General features: G+C 39.9%; 1 protein-coding gene across 1 annotated transcript in view; it reads left to right on the top strand.

Moving 5' to 3' along the window:
- The window catches only part of SATB2 (SATB homeobox 2), a 161,072-nt gene extending 147,419 nt beyond the window's left edge, over window positions 1–13,653 (top strand). The window contains exon 10 of the mRNA XM_065413500.1: window positions 13,198–13,653. Within this exon, the coding sequence (XP_065269572.1) occupies window positions 13,198–13,653 (456 nt within the window). The remainder of the gene's footprint in view (window positions 1–13,197) is intronic.
- Window positions 13,654–18,957: the final 5,304 nt, after the last annotated feature.

Genomic DNA, 18,957 nt, shown 5'->3' with positions numbered 1-18,957 from the left:
CCCTTAATCATTTTAGTTGCTCTTTTCTGAACCTTTTCTAGTGCTAGAATATCTTTTTTGAGGTGAGGAGACCACATCTGTACACAGTATTCGAGATGTGGGCGTACCATGGATTTATATAAGGGCAATAATATATTCTCAGTCTTATTCTCTATCCCCTTTTTAATGATTCCTAACATCCTGTTTGCTTTTTTGACCGCCTCTGCACACTGCGTGGACATCTTTAGAGAACTATCCACGATGACGCCAAGATCTTTTTCCTGACTCGTTGTAGCTAAATTAGCCCCCATCATGTTGTATGTATAGTTGGGGTTATTTTTTTCCAATGTGCATTACTTTACATTTATCCACATTAAATTTCATTTGCCATTTTGCTGCCCAATCACTTAGTTTTGTGAGATCTTTTTGAAGTTCTTCACAATCTGCTTTGGTCTTAACTATCTTGAGTAGTTTAGTATCATCTGCAAACTTTGCCACCTCACTGTTTACCCCTTTCTCCAGATCGTTTATGAATAAATTGAATAGGATTGGTCCTAGGACTGACCCTTGGGGAACACCACTAGTTACCCCTCTCCATTCTGAGAATTTACCATTAATTCCTACCCCTGAAAGAGCGTATTCTCTTTCACATAAAACTACCATAGAATAAACCTAAGGATCTGGCTTAAACCAGAAAGAGATGGGAAAGTCAGAGCTAATCCAGTGATCATCAGCTTGAGCTCATTTACGTTCTACTATAAAATCAGGTAGTTCCCATGCACTGCATGGCAATGAAAGTTTTCTCTGTGTTTTTGTGTGAAGAGTTTAGTTAGTGTTACAGAGGGAAAAGTCACCCCATCCAGACACCCATGAATTACTTTGCATGTTCAGGGTTGTAAATTTTTTTAACATTATACTGGCAAAATAGTAACTCTTGTGCAGCCACGTGCTGTCTATTAACCTAGATCAGGAAGGGGAAATAAGCCACGCATTATTGGAAAATAAGGTCATGATTGTGGTAAAGTAATGGCAGAAATTTTTCTCTTTTTTAAGACTGATTTGTAAACATTCTTCAAACAACTGTGAAGACCGTAATTCTATGTTTTAAAAAAATTCCCATGCCCAGATGTTTTTTATAGTAACCATAGACCTGTCCAAATGTTATCTGGTCATCCCCAGTTGTCACTGTGAGTCATATCACACATGTAGCCTCTTAGCAGCACAGTGTAATCAGGCTGTAATTTATATTTTATCTCCAGTGATGATAGCTTTTAAAAATGTTTTGTGGTGTATTTGCTCTTTGATGCATGCTAAGCCCCTATTAGCATTAATGGGAGCAATGTGTGCTAGGAGGGGAGACTACACCTTTTTTTTTTTTTTTTTTAAGTCAACGAGATTAATTGAATTTTGCTAACACTTTACACTTATCACTTCTGATGTGATGGCAAATGCAGTACACTACTGGACTTTTTTCCAACTCATATTTTTTTAAGGCGGATGGAACAGTTCACTCCTTTGTCTCCCTTATCTAGAAATGCAATTAAAGTTTGTTGCTGCTCTAATAAAAAAAAAAAAATTAAGAACACCACGATAGCTCAGTCCTTCATTTCTAGTCTTCTGCAAACTGTTGGGTGCACAATGAATGCAGGATCGATCCCTTGTTTCAGAAGCTCTGTGTTTGTTCTGTCTCTTGCCATTTTTTTTCGATCACTGTTTATTTCTTGCCCTTAAGCAACATGACTGCCATAAAGCAAAAGGAAGCATATGGAATGTATGCTGGGAAGCTGTTGAAATGAATTGCACTCAACTAGTTCCTCATTCCCATTTAGAAACTGGGCTTGTACTTGAGTTTGGGTTCCTTGTGGAACCTTTTCCCCTATCCACCTAGCTCAGATAATTAATATGTTGCAGATGAAAGCCCTTCTATATCGCTTGTGTGGCTGTGTTATTTATTTATTTTTCAAATTAGCTACTGTCTCTTTGCAGCTGCAAAGAAGAATTAGGGCTGTTGGTTTAAAGATCATTTTAACCAACTAACCCATAAAGATTTATTTGGTAAAAGGAGTTGCATTATATGTCACAAATTGTATGATTATCTTTGGTGCTGGTGTTTACTCTTGTGAAGCAATTATTAAACTGCATTTAAAAAAAAAACAATACACGAGAAATGCCACTAGCATTTTGGTTACAATATTAAAGGAAGCTCAGACTAAAACTAGATGAAAGTGAACATATATATCCATGTCAGACTTCCTACCATTTTGCACGCTCATATTGATTTCTTTTGACATGGTCTTCTTTTATTGAACACCACATTTTTTTTAAAATCCCTTACCCATAACAGTACCTGCTAGGAGCAATTGTAAAAGGAAACCAAAGTATATTAAACCTGCCTGAAGTCAAAATGTAATCTAACACCTGTAGTCTGCAATTTGTCATCACTTCATAGATACTTTTTCTTTTTTAATAACAGTTTGGATTTTCCTGACTTTTGACCTTAGGATACTGTATAATCCAAGAAAAGCAATGGAACTAAACCACAGTCTTTAACACAGCTTTATGGTGTCAAGATGTAAAATCACAGACATGTGGATGAACCCAAAGAAAATACTTCATTTGGGGCTGTAACTAGTGCTGCAATATTTATCTAAATGAGTATACTTTGCAAGACGCCAAAAAAAAAAAAAAAAAAAAGTCTCACACCACTACTTTAAAAGGAAAAATGAGCACAGGTGCAGATTGTAACTTCTATTATAGTTTCTCATGCAGACATTCCTAGAAGCCTGTAAAGTGTCTCAGCACAGGAATTCTATCTAATTAATGCTTTTTGCCAGTGTGACCCAGATTGGAAATCCTGTTCGTATGTAGTTTCGTTTATTGCAGTGTCTTGTTCTGGTCTATTCTTGTACAATACAATGTATTAAGCTAACTCTTTGCAGTCTGTGGGCAAGATATGTAAATACAGAGCTGTGTGTGTATACATCTGTATGTGTCTCCAATGGATTAATATAATATAGCTAGATAGTACATCTTCCTAGGCATGACTTTTGGCTGGCTGGTAATAGTAAATGATAGCATGCTAAAGGTTAATCCAAGTCTTGGGGAGTGGGATACCCTGCTTGTGAGGTGTGAGGGTATGTAGCCACTGACAGAGCAGCATAGGAACCCTTTGATTGCAAAGTTAAGTCTTGCAAATGGTGATTATGAGTCTAATCCAAACCCCACAGAACTCAATGGGAGTCTTTCCATTGACTTCAGTAAACTTTGAATTAGGGACAAGGAAAGTAACTGTACTGAAGTGGATGCTTAATGTGTTAAGTTGTGAATTGAAAGTCCCATGAGGACCTGGTCCTCCTCTCAGTGAAGTTGGTGACAAATCCCACTGACTTTAATGGGAGTAGGATCGGGACCAAATGTCTGTAATGGATGCAGTATGTAACTGGTGTAAGTGTGTGTGTACCACTGTTTTGTAAAGCTCTGGTAATCTCCTGTATCTCTCTAGCATTAGGGTTTCATGGGCCCAAGTACACTAAAACTCCCCATAATCGGCATCGTAAGAGTTCTTGTTGCAACTACAATTTTTGGTTGTCTAGGATAGTATTATAAATTCCGGGTGCGGGTTGTTTCCTGGCCCAAGGAGTGTTAGGGCTCTTGCCGAGGGGGGTGTTCTTTCCTCTCAGAAAAGAGAAAGCAAGATCTACTGAAACTTTGCTGCCTCTGACTTCATGTTACAGTAGCTTTATGGGAACTGATATTGCCCAGGGTAAGCCATCCTCAGAGCCTCCAGCTGCTTTGAGTCACTTCTGGCAATATAATCCCTGCAGAAAGAGAGCCTGTACTTAGAAAATTTACTGTCTTCTCCTTTGGGAAGGTAATCTTATGGCACAGTGACAGGGATGGCTATGAGGATGAGGGGGGACACCTAATAATAACTTCAACAATTTCTGAGAGAATGTGTTAGAAGTAATGATCTCACAGACTAATTCTCTTTGCTAAGAAGGAAACAATTGAACCACATTGTAAAACAAAGAATTTGGGGTTTTGATGACACAAATCATGTAGAAATGTGGTTCCTGTTTCTCATCAGTTGTGACAGTTATATAGGCAACAAAACCTGTTTTTCACAAAGTAAGCTTTGTTAACCTTTAGCTAGCTGGCAGACGTTCAATGCACAATGCAACACATACATATATTTATTCGATTGTCTTATTGGGGGGTGGGAGAGTACAAGTTCCCTTAATGACCGGCCATGTTGTCATCTTTAGCGCTAGATGGGGAGAGAGTGGGGTGGAAACGAATGTTAATGAAATAATGAATTTAGCCAAAATTGAATACTGTGCTGATGGAGAACTGTAGTTAGATGGAGTTTGTCCAGTTTGGTTTGTTTCTATGGGACCTACATCTGGTAGTCTTCACCTGAAGCCTGTATTCTCATCCAAAATTATCTTAATGGAGATGGGGAGCAGCTACCTGTAAAACGGAGCAGTGGCCCCTTCCCCCACCCCAATATTTCTTTGCTTTAGATTTTAAAAAGATCACAAAACCTTAGCTTATGACCAGTAATCCAGCTCACTCCCGTAATGATATACTACATTATATACTTTCCTAAACTTAATCATTCAATATCTTACTTCCTTCCCTGCAGGCATGTACCATTATATTTTACACATGGCTCCCAGCTGGTTTTCATTGTGGCCTTCAAAACATATTTCAATACTGTGCGATTTAAGACTAGTCACTCTATCTTTTTAAGTCAACTTCCATCGTATTAGCTTTTTGTACGTTTTCTGTCGGCGGTGGCTCATATTAGAAAAGTGAATGTTTGTGTGTGTTTAGAGTACATGGGAATAAAGCTCTATTTCATACGGCATCTTTCGGACAACGTCCCTTCTAAAATGGCTTAGAGTGTAATACTGCTTTTACAGCTCGAAAATTAAATCTATTGGACGGACAGAAAAGTAAGTCCTATAGGTAAGGAGTGAGATAGATATATACAAATTAGATTTGAAAGTAGGTGGAGAAGTAGTGAGGCAAGGAGACAGGAAGTCAGCTCCAGAGGCCAGAAGATGCAGAGAAGGAGGCTCTTACACAACGTCATCCACCATTGGTGTGTAGGGACAGAGGAGAGCCGTGCTAGAGGAGCAGGAGGAGAGTGGGGAAAGGAGAACTGTGAGACAAGCATGGAGCAAGTCAGTGGAGAGTTTTAGAAACAAAGGGGGCAAATTTGAACTGAATCCTTCAGTGATTAGGGGTCCACGGAGATGTCTAAGTAAAGGGGAGGCATGGTCATGCTCCTGGGACTGGGAAGAGAGGTGTGTGGGAACAGACTCTGTATTGTACGTGTGTGTCTCTTGCCATCAAGCAGATAACCAGTTTTATTTTGGAAAAATGTGTTTGCTGCATATGTCTTTCTTCTCTGTATCCTCCCTCCACAGTCCAGCAGACACTTCATGCATATTCTTCTTTGACCGGTCCCGATTATAACTTGCTACCTGTACATGTGTGTAGACACACGTGCACATACCCCATCCTTTAGCTATAAAGAGAATCTGCAGTGATGCTTTTATTCTGTAAGTGAGCCAGAACAGCATTAACCAAAAATCCAAGAGTACATAATGTGGTGTGCAGAACACCCATTAACGTCCATAGGAATTTTGCATAGAAATCAGAAAAATGATGACCCTAAATTCTAGAACTGGAACTACAATAAACTATATAGTTTCCTTTGTGACGATGTAGTGTGCAGAACAGTAAATGAAATAATCAAACAGCAGAAATCAACTAGTGCATTTTATGAAGCTTGTCCAAAGGAGTTGTTTACAAAACATGAAGTTAATTCTCACTTAAATAATACAAATACAAATGCAAAGAAATACAAACTTCTGACTAATTCAAAATAGGTTAATAACGTACGGAATCAGGAGATACAAAATTGTTTGTTTACTATTTGTATTTGGAGGAATTGCAGAGAGTGTGTATCTGTCCGTGTGTATCTGTATTTATACATGCATATAATACCACTACAATTTGCTGTTAACACCAGTCTAAATTCAGAGTAATCCCACTGAAGTCAATGGGGTTATTGTAGATTTACATTGGTGTAACTGAAAGTAAAATTAAGACTCTTTTTTAAGAAAATATTAATTCAGACAAAACCTAACCTTTTTTTAATATATTGTACTAAGCAGCCATGGTCAGCATATTCCCTTCTGGGAAGGGTAGGAAGGTTGCTCCATCTCAGAAAGGGTTAAAAAAAATTACGCTGTATTTATCTTTTTTTTGCACAGCCCTCTCTTTGGTGATTTGATTGCTTTGAAGATGCTGTAGGCATCCCTTCATTTCCTTCAAATTAAACCTTTTACTGCTGCTGATCCTGTATTGTTGGGGTTTTTTCATCATTATATTTGATTGGAAGTCTTGTAACATTTTTCAGATGGATCACTTCTCATGCTGTTTATTGAATGAAAAAAAAAAAAGTCACTTCCAATTCCAACACGAACAAACGGAGTAACTCCTACTCTTTCTGGATGCTTTTGTACCTACAATAGCTGCTGCCCAAGTTGTGATAAGCAGTATTTCTTGAGGCTTCTAGTATGCAGCTTTCTGAAGTTCATACTGTCAGTTTGTTCATATAGTTAAACTTCTTGTTATTGACTGCTCTGTGTTGTAGAATGCCCAGGTACACAACTATTGGAGACTGTTCAGGAATGGTCTGTGAGAGGACATACACTGGGCCAGATCATTATGATCTACAAATATGACTGAAAATCTCTTAGAAACAAATCCATGGACAAAATAAAATCTCCAGAGAATAGTCTAATTATTCAGTTAGCTGGAACGTTATGCGTATTTTATTGCAGGAGACCGGCATAACAGAAAATGTAGCTTTTTCATTTTGGTTTTGTCTTTTTTTCCCTAACTAATGCAACGTCTCTGATCCCCCCTGTGTTTGTATGTACAGAAATGGGACTCTGATCCATTGATATTGACTGCGTGCATTCAATGAACACTCCTCCCTGTAGATGGGTCCTGTCAGAATTGTACCAACCTGCATTTCACCAGTGCTGACATCTGCCTTTTAACTGCGGAGGGCAGCCCTACCACGGGGCTGCCCTAGTGTTTTTATGCCTAATGCAATTAGGATGTTGAAGTACTGTAGTTCTCACTTTTCTGCTGATGCTAGCATGCCACAGTGGACCACACGAACTTTCTGTTATTTGAAAGTGGTGAAGCGAGAGTGCCAGGAACATTCATTTTAATTGGTCAACGTTATTTAGGCCTTACCACTATTTTATTGCTCAGTGCATTAGAGTTCTCCACCACCAGCAGTTACTGTATCGTTACAGATGTGATTTTTGCATCTTCTTGGCTGATTGTTGGTATTGTATGGATTTTTAATCTCTATACAGATTGTCTGTTTGTTCAAACAAACACACATATGAGTGTGTGGGTAGAGTAGAACCAATCTAATTCAGCACCAGATTCTGCCTCCTTGAGTCACAGTGAGTAGTACCTTAGTTGTCGAGTAGCCCAGTTGATTTCAGTGGGACAACTCATGGAGTAACATGAGTAAAGGTAACATAATCTTTCCCTAAATGTGAAAGTGTCAATCTCAACTCACTTTTCAGCAATAGTTTAATAGCAGCACATTTCTGTGAGGTGTCGGATTACTGAGACTGCATTACTTTTACAAAATATGTTCCAGGACATTTATTAGTGTAGTGTGAAGAGTTATGATAAATAAAATATGGCATTTGGCCAAATAAATGTGCCCATTGAAACCTTTATAAGAGTGGGTCTTTGTCCGGCTAGCCTTGCCCCTCAGGTCTCCCTTACAGCAAGTGAGAAGAAGGGGGAAAGTTTACAGGGATGGGCAGGAAGCAGTTGAGGCCAGGTTAGAACAAGAACACTGTGGTGCCCTTCCTGCTGACCGGAAGAGTGGGATGTATTTATACCCCACATAGCCCTGTAAAGACCCTCTTTACCTGGGTCGAGCTGGCAATAGGGGGATTATAATGTTACAACTTTCAGGGAAAGTGTGGGACCCTTAATGAAGGGGGGAGACAACCTAGTGACAGATGATGTGGAAAAAGCTGAAGTACTCAATGCTTTTTTTGCCTCGGTCTTCACAGACCAGGTCAGCTTCCACACTGCTGTCCTGGGCAGCACAGTATGGGGAGGAGGTGAGCAGCCCTCAGTGGTGAAAGAACAGGTTAAGGACTATTTAGAAAAGCTGGACATGCACAAGTCCATGGGTCCAGATCTAATGCATCCGAGGGTGCTGAGGGAATTGGCTGATGTGATTGCAGCGCCATTGGCCATTATCTTTGAAAACTCATGGCAATCTGGGGAGGTCCCGGACGACTGGAAAAAGGAAAATATAGTGCCCATCTTTAAAAAAGGGAAGAAGGAGAACCCGGGGAACTACAGACCGGTCAGCCTCACCTCAGTCCCTGGAAAAATCATGGAGCAGGTCCTCAAGGAAACCATTTTGAAGCACTTGGAGGAGAGGAAGGTGATCAGGAACAGTCAACATGGATTCACCAAGGGCAAGTCATACCTGACCAACCTAATTGCCTTCTATGATGAGATAACTGGCTCTGTGGATATGGGGAAAGCAATGGACGTGATATATCTTGACTTTAGCAAAGCTTTTGATATGGTCTCCCACAGTATTCTTGCCAGCAAGTTAAAAAAGTATGGATTGGATGAATGGACTATAAGGTGGATAGAAAGCTGGCTAGATTGTCAGGCTCAACAGGTAGTGATCAATGGCTCGATGTCTAGCTGGTATCAAGCGGAGTGCCCCAGGGGTCTGTCATGGGGCTGGTTTTGTTCAACATCTTTAACGATCTGGATGATAGGATAGATTGTACCCTCAGCAAGTTTGCAGATGACACTAAGCTTGGGAGGGGCGGGGGGATAAGTAGATACACTGGAGGATAGCAATAGGGTCCAGAGTGACCTAGACAAATTGGAGGATTTGGCCAAAAGAAATCTGATGAGGTTCAACAAGAACAAGTGCAGAGTCCTGCACTTAGGATGGAAGAATCCCATGCACCGCTACAGGCAGGGGACCGACTGGCTAAGCAGCAGTTCTGCAGAAAAGGACTTGGGTATTACAGTGGATGAGAAGCTGGATATGAGTCAGCAGTGTGCCTTTGTTGCCAAGAAAGCTCACGGCATATTGGGCTGCATTAGTAGGAGCATTGCCAGCAGATCGAGGGAAGTGATTATTCCCCTCTGTTCGGCACTGGTGAGGCCACATCTGGAGTATTACGTCCAGTTTTGGGCCCCCCAAAACAGAAAGGATGTGGACAAATTGGAGAGAGTCCAGCAGAGGGCAACGAAAATGATCAGGGGGCTGAGGCACATGACTTACGAAGAGAGGCTGAGGGAACTGGGCTTGTTTAGTCTGCAGAAGAGAAGAGTGAGGGGGAATTTGATAGCAGCCTTCAACTACGTGAAGGCAGATGACAGAACAAGGAGCAATGCGGGAGGTCTAGTTGCAGTAGGGGAGGTCTAGGTTGGATATTAGGAAACACTTGCACTAGGAGGGTGGCGAGGCACTGGAATGGGTTACCTAGGGAGGTGGTGGAATCTCCATCCTTAGAGATTTTTAAGGCCCAGCTTGACAAAGCCCTGGCTGGGATGATTTAGTTGGGAATTGGTCCTGCTTTGAGCAGGGGGTTGGACTAGATGACCTCCTGAGGTCTCTTCCAACCCTAATCTTCTATGATTCTTCCATGTAGGCGTATATGTGGTGGATGTCCAGTGCAGGTACTCAGTATGGAAGAGATACAGTTATCCGATAAAATGGATTGGAAAACGATTGAAAGGAAATCATCCTTTATGGGAGTTGAGCAGGGGAGCTTGGGGCTCCTATGTCTTGTCAATGGGGAGCTGACCCCACTTCCTTCTCCTGGTCCCTTTAAGGGGGGCTGAAGAAGAGGGTTTAGGGCACCTACATCTTGAACAGCAGGGAGCCAACCCGCTCCTTCCTGCATTGTACAATTTGTTGCCAAGTACTCCCAGATATTATACATGAATACAGTTGTAGCCTAATTAAACCATATCCATGGCCTCCTGTCTTTCTTCTGGCATGGATGGACAATGAATAAAGGTCACTCTGATGCAGATACCTTAATATTTGTTTTCTTGTATGCTCAATTTGGCAATCCACAATGGATCCGTCTCTTCCGGTATTAGTTTGAATTAGCAAGGTTCTGCTCAGTGTGTGTGTATGTGTATATCTTGGCTTTCTCGGGGAGAATAGCTACCTTTATATAAAATTCAGTCTGAACCCTCAACAAATTTCTATCATTTTAGTTCTTCTAAACCCTTTTAATGTAGGGTTGATTTTAATGATAATTTACATGCAAGATGTTTGAATATTTAAAGCAAAGACTTGAAGGATACTTTTCAAGTGCGGAAACAAGATTTCCTCTTATTTTGTGAAATATTAGGTCCATATTGATTTTGTTAGCTCGGTAGCTTTGAGTTCTGATCAGTATTTCCCTGCATTCTGGAGAAACCTTTGGACAAAGGCAGCCTTCAATCCTGTGGTGGGTTTTTTGTTTGTTTTTTTGGTGCCAATAATATCCGCTTTATGGACTTTGCTTTAAATAAAGCATCTGTAACTCCAATATAGTTCTAACAATTCAATGGAAGTTTCACCTGAGGTAATGGCTCAATAAGGCCCTTTCTGAGTAATTATAAATGGCTGTTAGGATTCTATAGGAATTACAGATGCTTTCTTTAAATCTGCCTCCAAAAAGTAGGTATTATAATAGTGGTGAAAGCCCTTTAGAGGGTCAAAGACTGTGTTTGTCCAGAGGCTTCCTTAGAATGCAGGAAAATTAATTATTTGAATGCAAGGCTACTAAGTTAACAAAATTAATACAGATCTAGTGCAGTGAAAACTGTTCAAAGGACACCCTTCACAAGGCAACTACTTATCTTCAGAGACTTTCCCCAAAGTATCCCCTAGCCCAGTGGTTCTCAAACTTTTTTTTTCACAGACCACTTGAAAATTGCTGAGGGTCTCGGCGGACCACTTAATGATCTTTCCAAATGTTGTTTGTACCATTAGCTAACTATTGTAAAGAGCTTTGGATAAAAGCGCTATATTAAAAACCCTTAATAATAATAATAAACATTTTTTTGTTCTACAAATAAAAGCACACAACTCATATTTTAATATCAGTAGTCTTACCTTTCTAATGCGATGGATGTGCCCTCTCTACCCCACCGCAGCAGCCCCTGAGATGGGGCTGGGAAGGAGGGCCATCTCTCCCCAGCAGCCGCAGCCCTGGATCTGGGGAAAGTCACCTCTTTCTCTGGCCGTCGCAGCCCTGCACATCCCAAATTCCTCCCACCCCTCTTCTCACCCCACTGCCCCCTCCCACCTACCTACCCCCTATTCCCCCCAAGGCCACCACCTCACCTTACATGTGCGTCTTCTCCAAGGTCCAGGCACCTAATTAAGGTAGCCACACCTGTGCGGCTGCACTAATTAGGTGGGTGGCCCGTATTCTCTTGTGTGTGGCCACCCAGGCACGCACCTTAGAGGGAACTATCCGCGAACCACCTGAATGGAGCTTGCGGACCACAGTTTGAGAACTTCTGCCTTAGCCATTCTGGTTACAACACTACCCCTCCTTCCATAGGCACCAACTTCCACTGTTCCCGGTGGGTGTTTGACCCCGCTCCTGCACCACCCTCGCCCCGCCCCCATTCCACCCCTTCCCCAAAGTCCCCATCCCGTTCCCCCAAGTCCCCGCCCCTGCCCCACCTCTTCTCCACCTCCTCCCCTGAGCGTGATGCGTCACCGCTCCTCCCCCCTCCCTCCTGGAAAGTCCTAAGTGCTGTTTGGCGGTGGGAAACGCTGGGAGGTAGGCAGAAGAGCGGGGACGCGGCACACTCGGGAGGGGGAGGGGAAGGAGGGGAGCTTGGCTGCCTGTGGGTGAAGAGCATGTCCCGGAGCATCCATGGAATCGGCGCCTATGCCTCCTTCACTACAAGGCCATCTCTTTTAAGCAGCTGAAGTTTGTCTGTCCCTTGAGTGATTGTTTGACAGTGATACTCAGACCTCAGTGGTTCAGGAGCCAAATTAGTGATCATCATTACCCCAAAGAGCCAAAGTAGGGTGAATTCACTGTTTCATTCATTCTCTCTCTCTCTCTCTCTCTCTCTCTCTCTCTGTGTGTGTGTGTGTGTGTGTGTGTGTGTGTGTGTATATATATATATATATATATAAAATATTTATATATATATATATATATATATATATATATATATATATATATATATATATATATATATATATATATATATATATATATATAAATTCTCACAGCAAAATGACTGACCAAGTATTATTAACCATCTGTAGTTGATAAAATAATAACATAGTAAAAGCATCCTGATTGGTTAATAACTTAGACTGGTTAGTATTGAAATCAGTGTTTTAATATCATGTGCTGCAAAGAGCTGCAGGAGACCCATTAAAGCGTCACTTGCGGCTTGCGAGCCTCAGTCTGAGAATCACTTGGTTAAGACAAGTTTCACTACATTTAAAAAAGGAAAATATTGCCACGTCTATCTGAAAAATTTCATTATATAAGTCTTTGTCTAAAAGCAGTTCTCATAGGGTTTAAACCAAATCATATTGTTGTTATGCGGTAGCATGTAAACCAAGATCAGATCCCTTTGTGATAGGCACTGTACAAACACATACTGAGAGACAGTCCCTGTCCCAAAGAATTTACTATCTAAATAAGCAAGACAAAGAGTAAGAGGGGAAAGAGAGATACAAAGGGGTGAAGTGACTTGCCCAAGGTCATACTGACCATCCGTGGCGGAGGTGGAATTTAATCTGCTGGGGATAGAACCAAGCTATCCTGAATCCCAGTTGACTCCCATGTCCACTGGTCTACAATACCCCCGACTTAATATCTAGCTCTGGCCATTTTACTTGGCCTTTCATATTTTGTCCTTCTGAATCAGCCTTTACGGTGCAGTTGCTTTGTGGAGAAGAAAGGGAACGGAGAATAAAAATTCACAAGTACATCTGTGTACTAAAGGGTAAAATAAAACCTTGTCTAAATTCTGTCCAACTGCTGCATATGTCAATTGGCCTTTTTAACCAGAGGACTGGCCACATTTTTGAATTGTGCAGAAAGTACATTGAATATGTGTGTGTGTTTAATTCTATAGGTCCTGCATAGACAGCAGTCCCAGCCCGCAAAGGAAAACACACCTCCAAGAGAAGAGGCCCCACCTCCACCTGCTGAGGACAGTTGTGCCAAAAAGCCAAGATCCCGTACCAAGATCTCCTTGGAAGCTTTAGGCATCCTGCAAAGTTTTATCCATGATGTAGGCCTGTATCCTGACCAGGAGGCCATTCACACTCTGTCCGCTCAGCTGGATCTGCCCAAACACACGATCATCAAATTCTTCCAGAACCAGCGTTACCACGTAAAGCACCACGGGAAGCTAAAAGAGCATTTGGGAACAGTGGTTGATGTGGCAGAGTACAAAGATGAGGAGCTGCTGACTGAATCGGAGGAGAATGACAGTGAAGAAGGCTCTGAGGAAATGTACAAAGTGGAACCGGAAGAGGAGAATCCTGACAAAAGCAAGGCAACTCCTTCAGAAATTGACCAGAGATAATGTGAGCCCATGATACAGAAAGCAATACATTGATTCAAGGATTTTCTGTTTATTTTTATTAATTTGTTTTTTCCCCCCTCTTTTTGCATTTGTTGTTGTTGTTTCTGTTGCACACGATCGGTGTGAAAACTGAATGAATTCAGCATCGTCCAATTAAAACATCGCCTTGACACAGACACTTGAGTGTTACACTTTTACGTTTGACTGAGATAATAGTTGTAATCACATAGGATTATGCCTGTTTTAATCTTGCACTTATGAAAGGGACATCTAGCAAGTTAACAGGAAGAAAAAGACCTATGAAATCAATGAAGGAAGATTTACAGCTCTGTGTGTGTGTGTGTGTGTGTGTGTGTGTGTGTATATATATATATACACATAAAATTTTATATATATATATATAAACATATATATATAAAATAAAAATTGCATGGGACAGAACTTTACAATCCGAAAGTATAGACTGTGAAATGAGTTCTTTAAAGATGAAACTTGTTTATGTATTAAAACCACTTCACAATGAGTTGCTTTGGCTTTTTGATAACTGCCGCCTGCTCTCAGGGTGTGGTGACTATTTTTGAATTCCTATTTATTTTCTATGTTTATCCCTGATTTTTTTTATTATTGTTATTATATGGCTTCCTATCTGGCAACTTGATGGGTAATTTTTGAGGTATGTATTTAAAGACATAAATAAACACTGCCAAAAAAATAAGAGAGAAAACGGAAAAAAAAATCAGGGCACCTTAAAAACAACTACTATGTTAAAGTACTTTAAAACACAGTGCACACTTAAAATGATACAGCACGTTCCATTATTCAGACTGCCCTTTCTGTAGTGAACAGATGAATTTTCATGGAATTCAAAATGAGTAAAACTGAAATTCAGTACATAGAAGACTTGTCCGTTAATGAGGTCTTGATTAAAAAATAGCATTTTGAGATTTGATGTATGGAATTCATACTATGAACCACGTTTTACTGTGGAGTTTATTTACTTGTTCTCTGTTTCAGTTCTTAAAATTTATACATTTTATGCCTTTTATTTTTTGTTGTTGCTTTTAGTTTTTATTATTATTTTTTGATTCAACATAAAGTCAAGTTAGGAAACTAGAACGTCAAAACCCACATGGGTAGAAAACTGTCCAGTTAAATTGATTGATAAAGGGGGTCTCCCACTCTTGGCTTCCCTTTCCCTTTCCCCTTTTATGTCTATTAAACTTGGGCTTCCTTTGTTTCATGCACATTATTTCAGTGGTACTAAGCGCTTTCAGCCACTGGTCTCACAAGCTGTAGCCCACATTCAGTGCATGGCAGCCCTGATGCAAACACATTTTTCAATCTTCCTGCAGCCTAACAGCTCTAGGTAATAAGAGTGAGCGGCGATATCTGTGTAGTCACCTTCTTGTCATAAATTGAAACATTTTCCCAGACACCTAACATAGCAATTACATTACATAAAGCAGAACTTATGCTGACTGACTCTTCAATGGTATGAGCACTAAAGCTGCAATCTACTATAGTTTCCAACTGTTTTGAGGCATCTTGTCGGGAGCAACACTAGGTAGCATTACTGTTCACTTCCATGTAATGATTTCCCAGAGAAGACCTCACCTTCACTACTATTGCAGCTGGACTTATTACAGACTCCTTCTAAACTGCAGTCAGAACCATGTCTGCAGGGTTTCCTTTTTGTCCGTGTTGTGCTTTTATGTAACCTTGACAACGACCTCATGCAATATCGCTTTGAAAGTTATTTTCTGTTTACCACACCAGGCATTGTAATATAACTGTTAATACTATTTATATATTTGAAAGGTATAAAAGTAGGAGTAAAAACAAAAAACAAACCTCTGTGTTGATCTTTACTCAGAACGTACAATATACAGGGAGAAGACATGTTGCAATACAAGCTAATTCTAGCTGCTCAGTAACCTCTGGAGTTTTTAAAGGGACTTTTTCAAATAATGTTTTGAAACATAACAGTATCTCTGCATTAATTTTATGTACCTTTGCAAAATGATGGTGGTTTGCTTAATTAAGCCCTTCTTGCTCCTCATTCTTTATTTCTGTAGTATGCTGCAGCTTTAATCAGAAGTTCAATGGTTGCTGCTTTATGTTCTTTGAAGAGTTACTCTTTCAAAACTGTCTTCTTTTGCTGTTACTGAAATCACTCCATCTGTGTAAAAGGAAACTGATTTTTGCCCTTGCAAGGTTGTTCATCTGTTGATGGCATCAACATTTGGTATCTTTTACACTTCAACCAAAAATTTTATTAGGTATTTTTTCAATGCTGAGTCTTGCCTTTTATTTTTAATTTCACTGCCAATTTTGCAGTGGTTCTAAGTGAATCTGTGGGCATTTTAGCCTGTGGTCTTGCCAGAACTTTGCGAATTACAATGCATATATGTCTATTTATTCAGTATCCATCATATAATATCTATTTGGAAAAAGAAACTTTTCTTGTAGTGCCTCTTAACAAAGCACAATTTTCCGCCTTTTTTGTGAAATAAAAAATAATAAAAAAATAAAAAAACAAATTGTGTTTTATTGCGGTATCAACAATGTGAATAAGGATTAACATATTGTAAATGTTCTTTTTTCCATGTAAATCAACTTTATCTTTGTTATCACTAAGTGATAATTAATTTTTAACTTATGTGCATTGTTAGGCTGTTAGAATTTTTTGGTTGTTGAAATAAAACGCATTCAATAAATATGACTTCATTTGTCAAGTAATTCACTGGGCCTTATTTTCTTTCTCTCTGAGATCAAATGAATCAGGCCTATGAAATAAAGGAAAAATAAGTGTTCCTATTTTGGAAATAAGATTTGCTCAGAACAGCACTACCAGTCATTACAGATGTTTGCTAAATCCATATAAGGCCATTGATGTCAGTGGAGCTTTAGTGAATTAGAGCAGCTGAGAATCTGACCCATTATGTTACTGGATTTTTACTGTGTCACACACACATATCATCTGTGACAGGATGGGAAGGGAGGGGCATAGATGCATTGCCTTTCAACCAATTGGATCACGGTATGCAAAATGAACTCAAATGTATAAAGATATTTGTTAGCCCGCTCCCGTATTTCAATGATGGATATTTCTGTTTATAATTAAAGAGCCACAAATGACTGCGTGTCATGAAACTTTTGGAACACACATGTCCATGGTTAATGGACATAAAAAAAGGCTTTTATTATATTTATGGCAGGACATCCTACTGAGTGTCTAGGGGAATGCCTCAAGGATTGATGTATCTGTGGAAATGTGTGAAAATGATATTTTTGAGGGAATGCAGATAAATGGAAAAAATTGCTCCAAATTCTTAAGCTAACAAAGTAGCGAGTGCCTGGATTCCATCCTAGCAGACAGAATTTATATTGAACTCCAGACTTAATAGTCCTTGCTTGCTTTAGGTATTGTCATTTTCCCCACCCCCATTATAATTCTATGGCTAGGATGCAGCGGTTCTTCCCTTAATGACTCATTTACATTCCACACGAAACCGGCAGAATTCCTTGTTTAAAAAAAAATAAAACGACAATAGATAACTGTGTCTTACGATACCCAACCACCTGCTTGTCAATTGAATTTTGGAATGTCACCAGAGACCAAGTAAAAACAACTGTATGTTAAATTAATGCTGCTGCACTTGGAAGCTACTCACACAAGCGCCATTTGGTTATGTTTTGTTTTTCTGGCACGCATAATTGCTACTTTTCACTTTATTCCACTTACCTTTGAATGAACCCTGGGGCCTTTTTCTCTCTACAATGGAAGTAATAAGTGCACAGCAATACTGTACCTATTGACAGACAACACCACCACTAACTAAGCCTCTTCCATGTCAAAGCCACAGCTTGCCTAGTACCTGAAAAGATGCATCAGTCAGGCAGTCTTCAGCCCAGCATTAGGGACTGATCACTGCTCTGAACTACCAGTGAAGGCCTCATGCATAGCAGCTGCTGGACCAGGCCTTGTGGCTTCTGCTGACTTCAGTGGCCTTTGGGACCTGATTCAGCAAAGCACTTAAACGTGTACTGAAGTCTATCCTTATTCAGCAAAGGATCAATGGGATTTAAGCACATGCTTGAGTTCTTTGCCGAAGTGGGAACTTGGTGGTCCAAGGTAATGAAGTTCTCAGAGCTGGTTTAAATTTTCCGTTGAAATAAAATGTCAACAAAATACAGAAAATGTTTCATAATTTCCCTCCATTTCCTGATTAGGGCAATTTTGAAGATCCTGCAAGGTGCTGAGTGCTTTTATCCCCATTTAAACCAATGGGTGCTTAGCCCCTTGTAGCAGACAGGCAAAGAAATAGCAGCATTAATGTTTCCATCTATCCTCTAGACCTCTTTATACGCACACTGTATTTTTTTAATTTGAAAAAATATAATCTTACAAACATATGGATACTTCTTCCAAACTCTTAAAAACAATCATTTAATAGCTGCTATGGTAGAAATATTTCTATTAATAATGCTTCTATTTCTCCACACTTTACCTGCTGCTGCTGTCTGTTAGGCATGTTTTAGTCTTCCAGACATATGTATTTCCATTTAAAAACCTATGTAACTGAAAAAATAAACATTTAAGATTTTTTTAAATTATGTACAACATACTGTCTATTCCCTACAATTCATCATCATTCAAGTACACCTCTACCCCGATATAACACTGTCCTCGGGAGCCAAAAAATCTTACCGCGTTATAGGTGAAACCGCGTTATATCGAACTTGCTTTGATCTGCCGGAGTGCGCAGCCCCCCCCCCCCGAGCGCTGCTTTACCGCTTTATATCTGAATTCGTGTTATATCGGGTCATGTTATATCGGGGTAGAGGTGTATAAGTATACGTCCCATCTCCTCCTTTGTATCCAGAAACCAATGAATCTCCTTAGATTAGATTGATTAGCATCCCTGATTGATCAATGTTCTCTTGACAAGCTGGACCTGTTGGACATGCAGGAGTAAAAGCTACAGCACCCAAGATAAGTTGGAAAATGTGCAAAATGTCATCTTAAAATCATAAAGAAGTCATTACAAAAAATCTCCATTTACAATATAAAGTGCACTGATTAATTAAAGATGCAGCTTTAATTTATTTATACCCATTAAAAAAACATACCCGTTTTAACACAAAATAACACAAGCTAAGTCAACCAAAGGAGAAGTGCTGGCGGGCTGAATATTAGAGAATAGGAAGTGAAACAAGGCCAGTGTGAGGCAGAACATGTAGAAACCTTAAATCCTTGAAACCTTTAGCAAACATCACTGGAAGCTAGTAATAAACAATGCA

Source organism: Emys orbicularis, chromosome 11, assembly GCF_028017835.1.
Source record: "Emys orbicularis isolate rEmyOrb1 chromosome 11, rEmyOrb1.hap1, whole genome shotgun sequence".
Taxonomy (NCBI): Eukaryota; Metazoa; Chordata; order Testudines; family Emydidae; genus Emys; species Emys orbicularis.
Note: the sequence above shows the minus strand (reverse complement) of the source record. Positions and strands in the feature narration are given on the sequence as shown.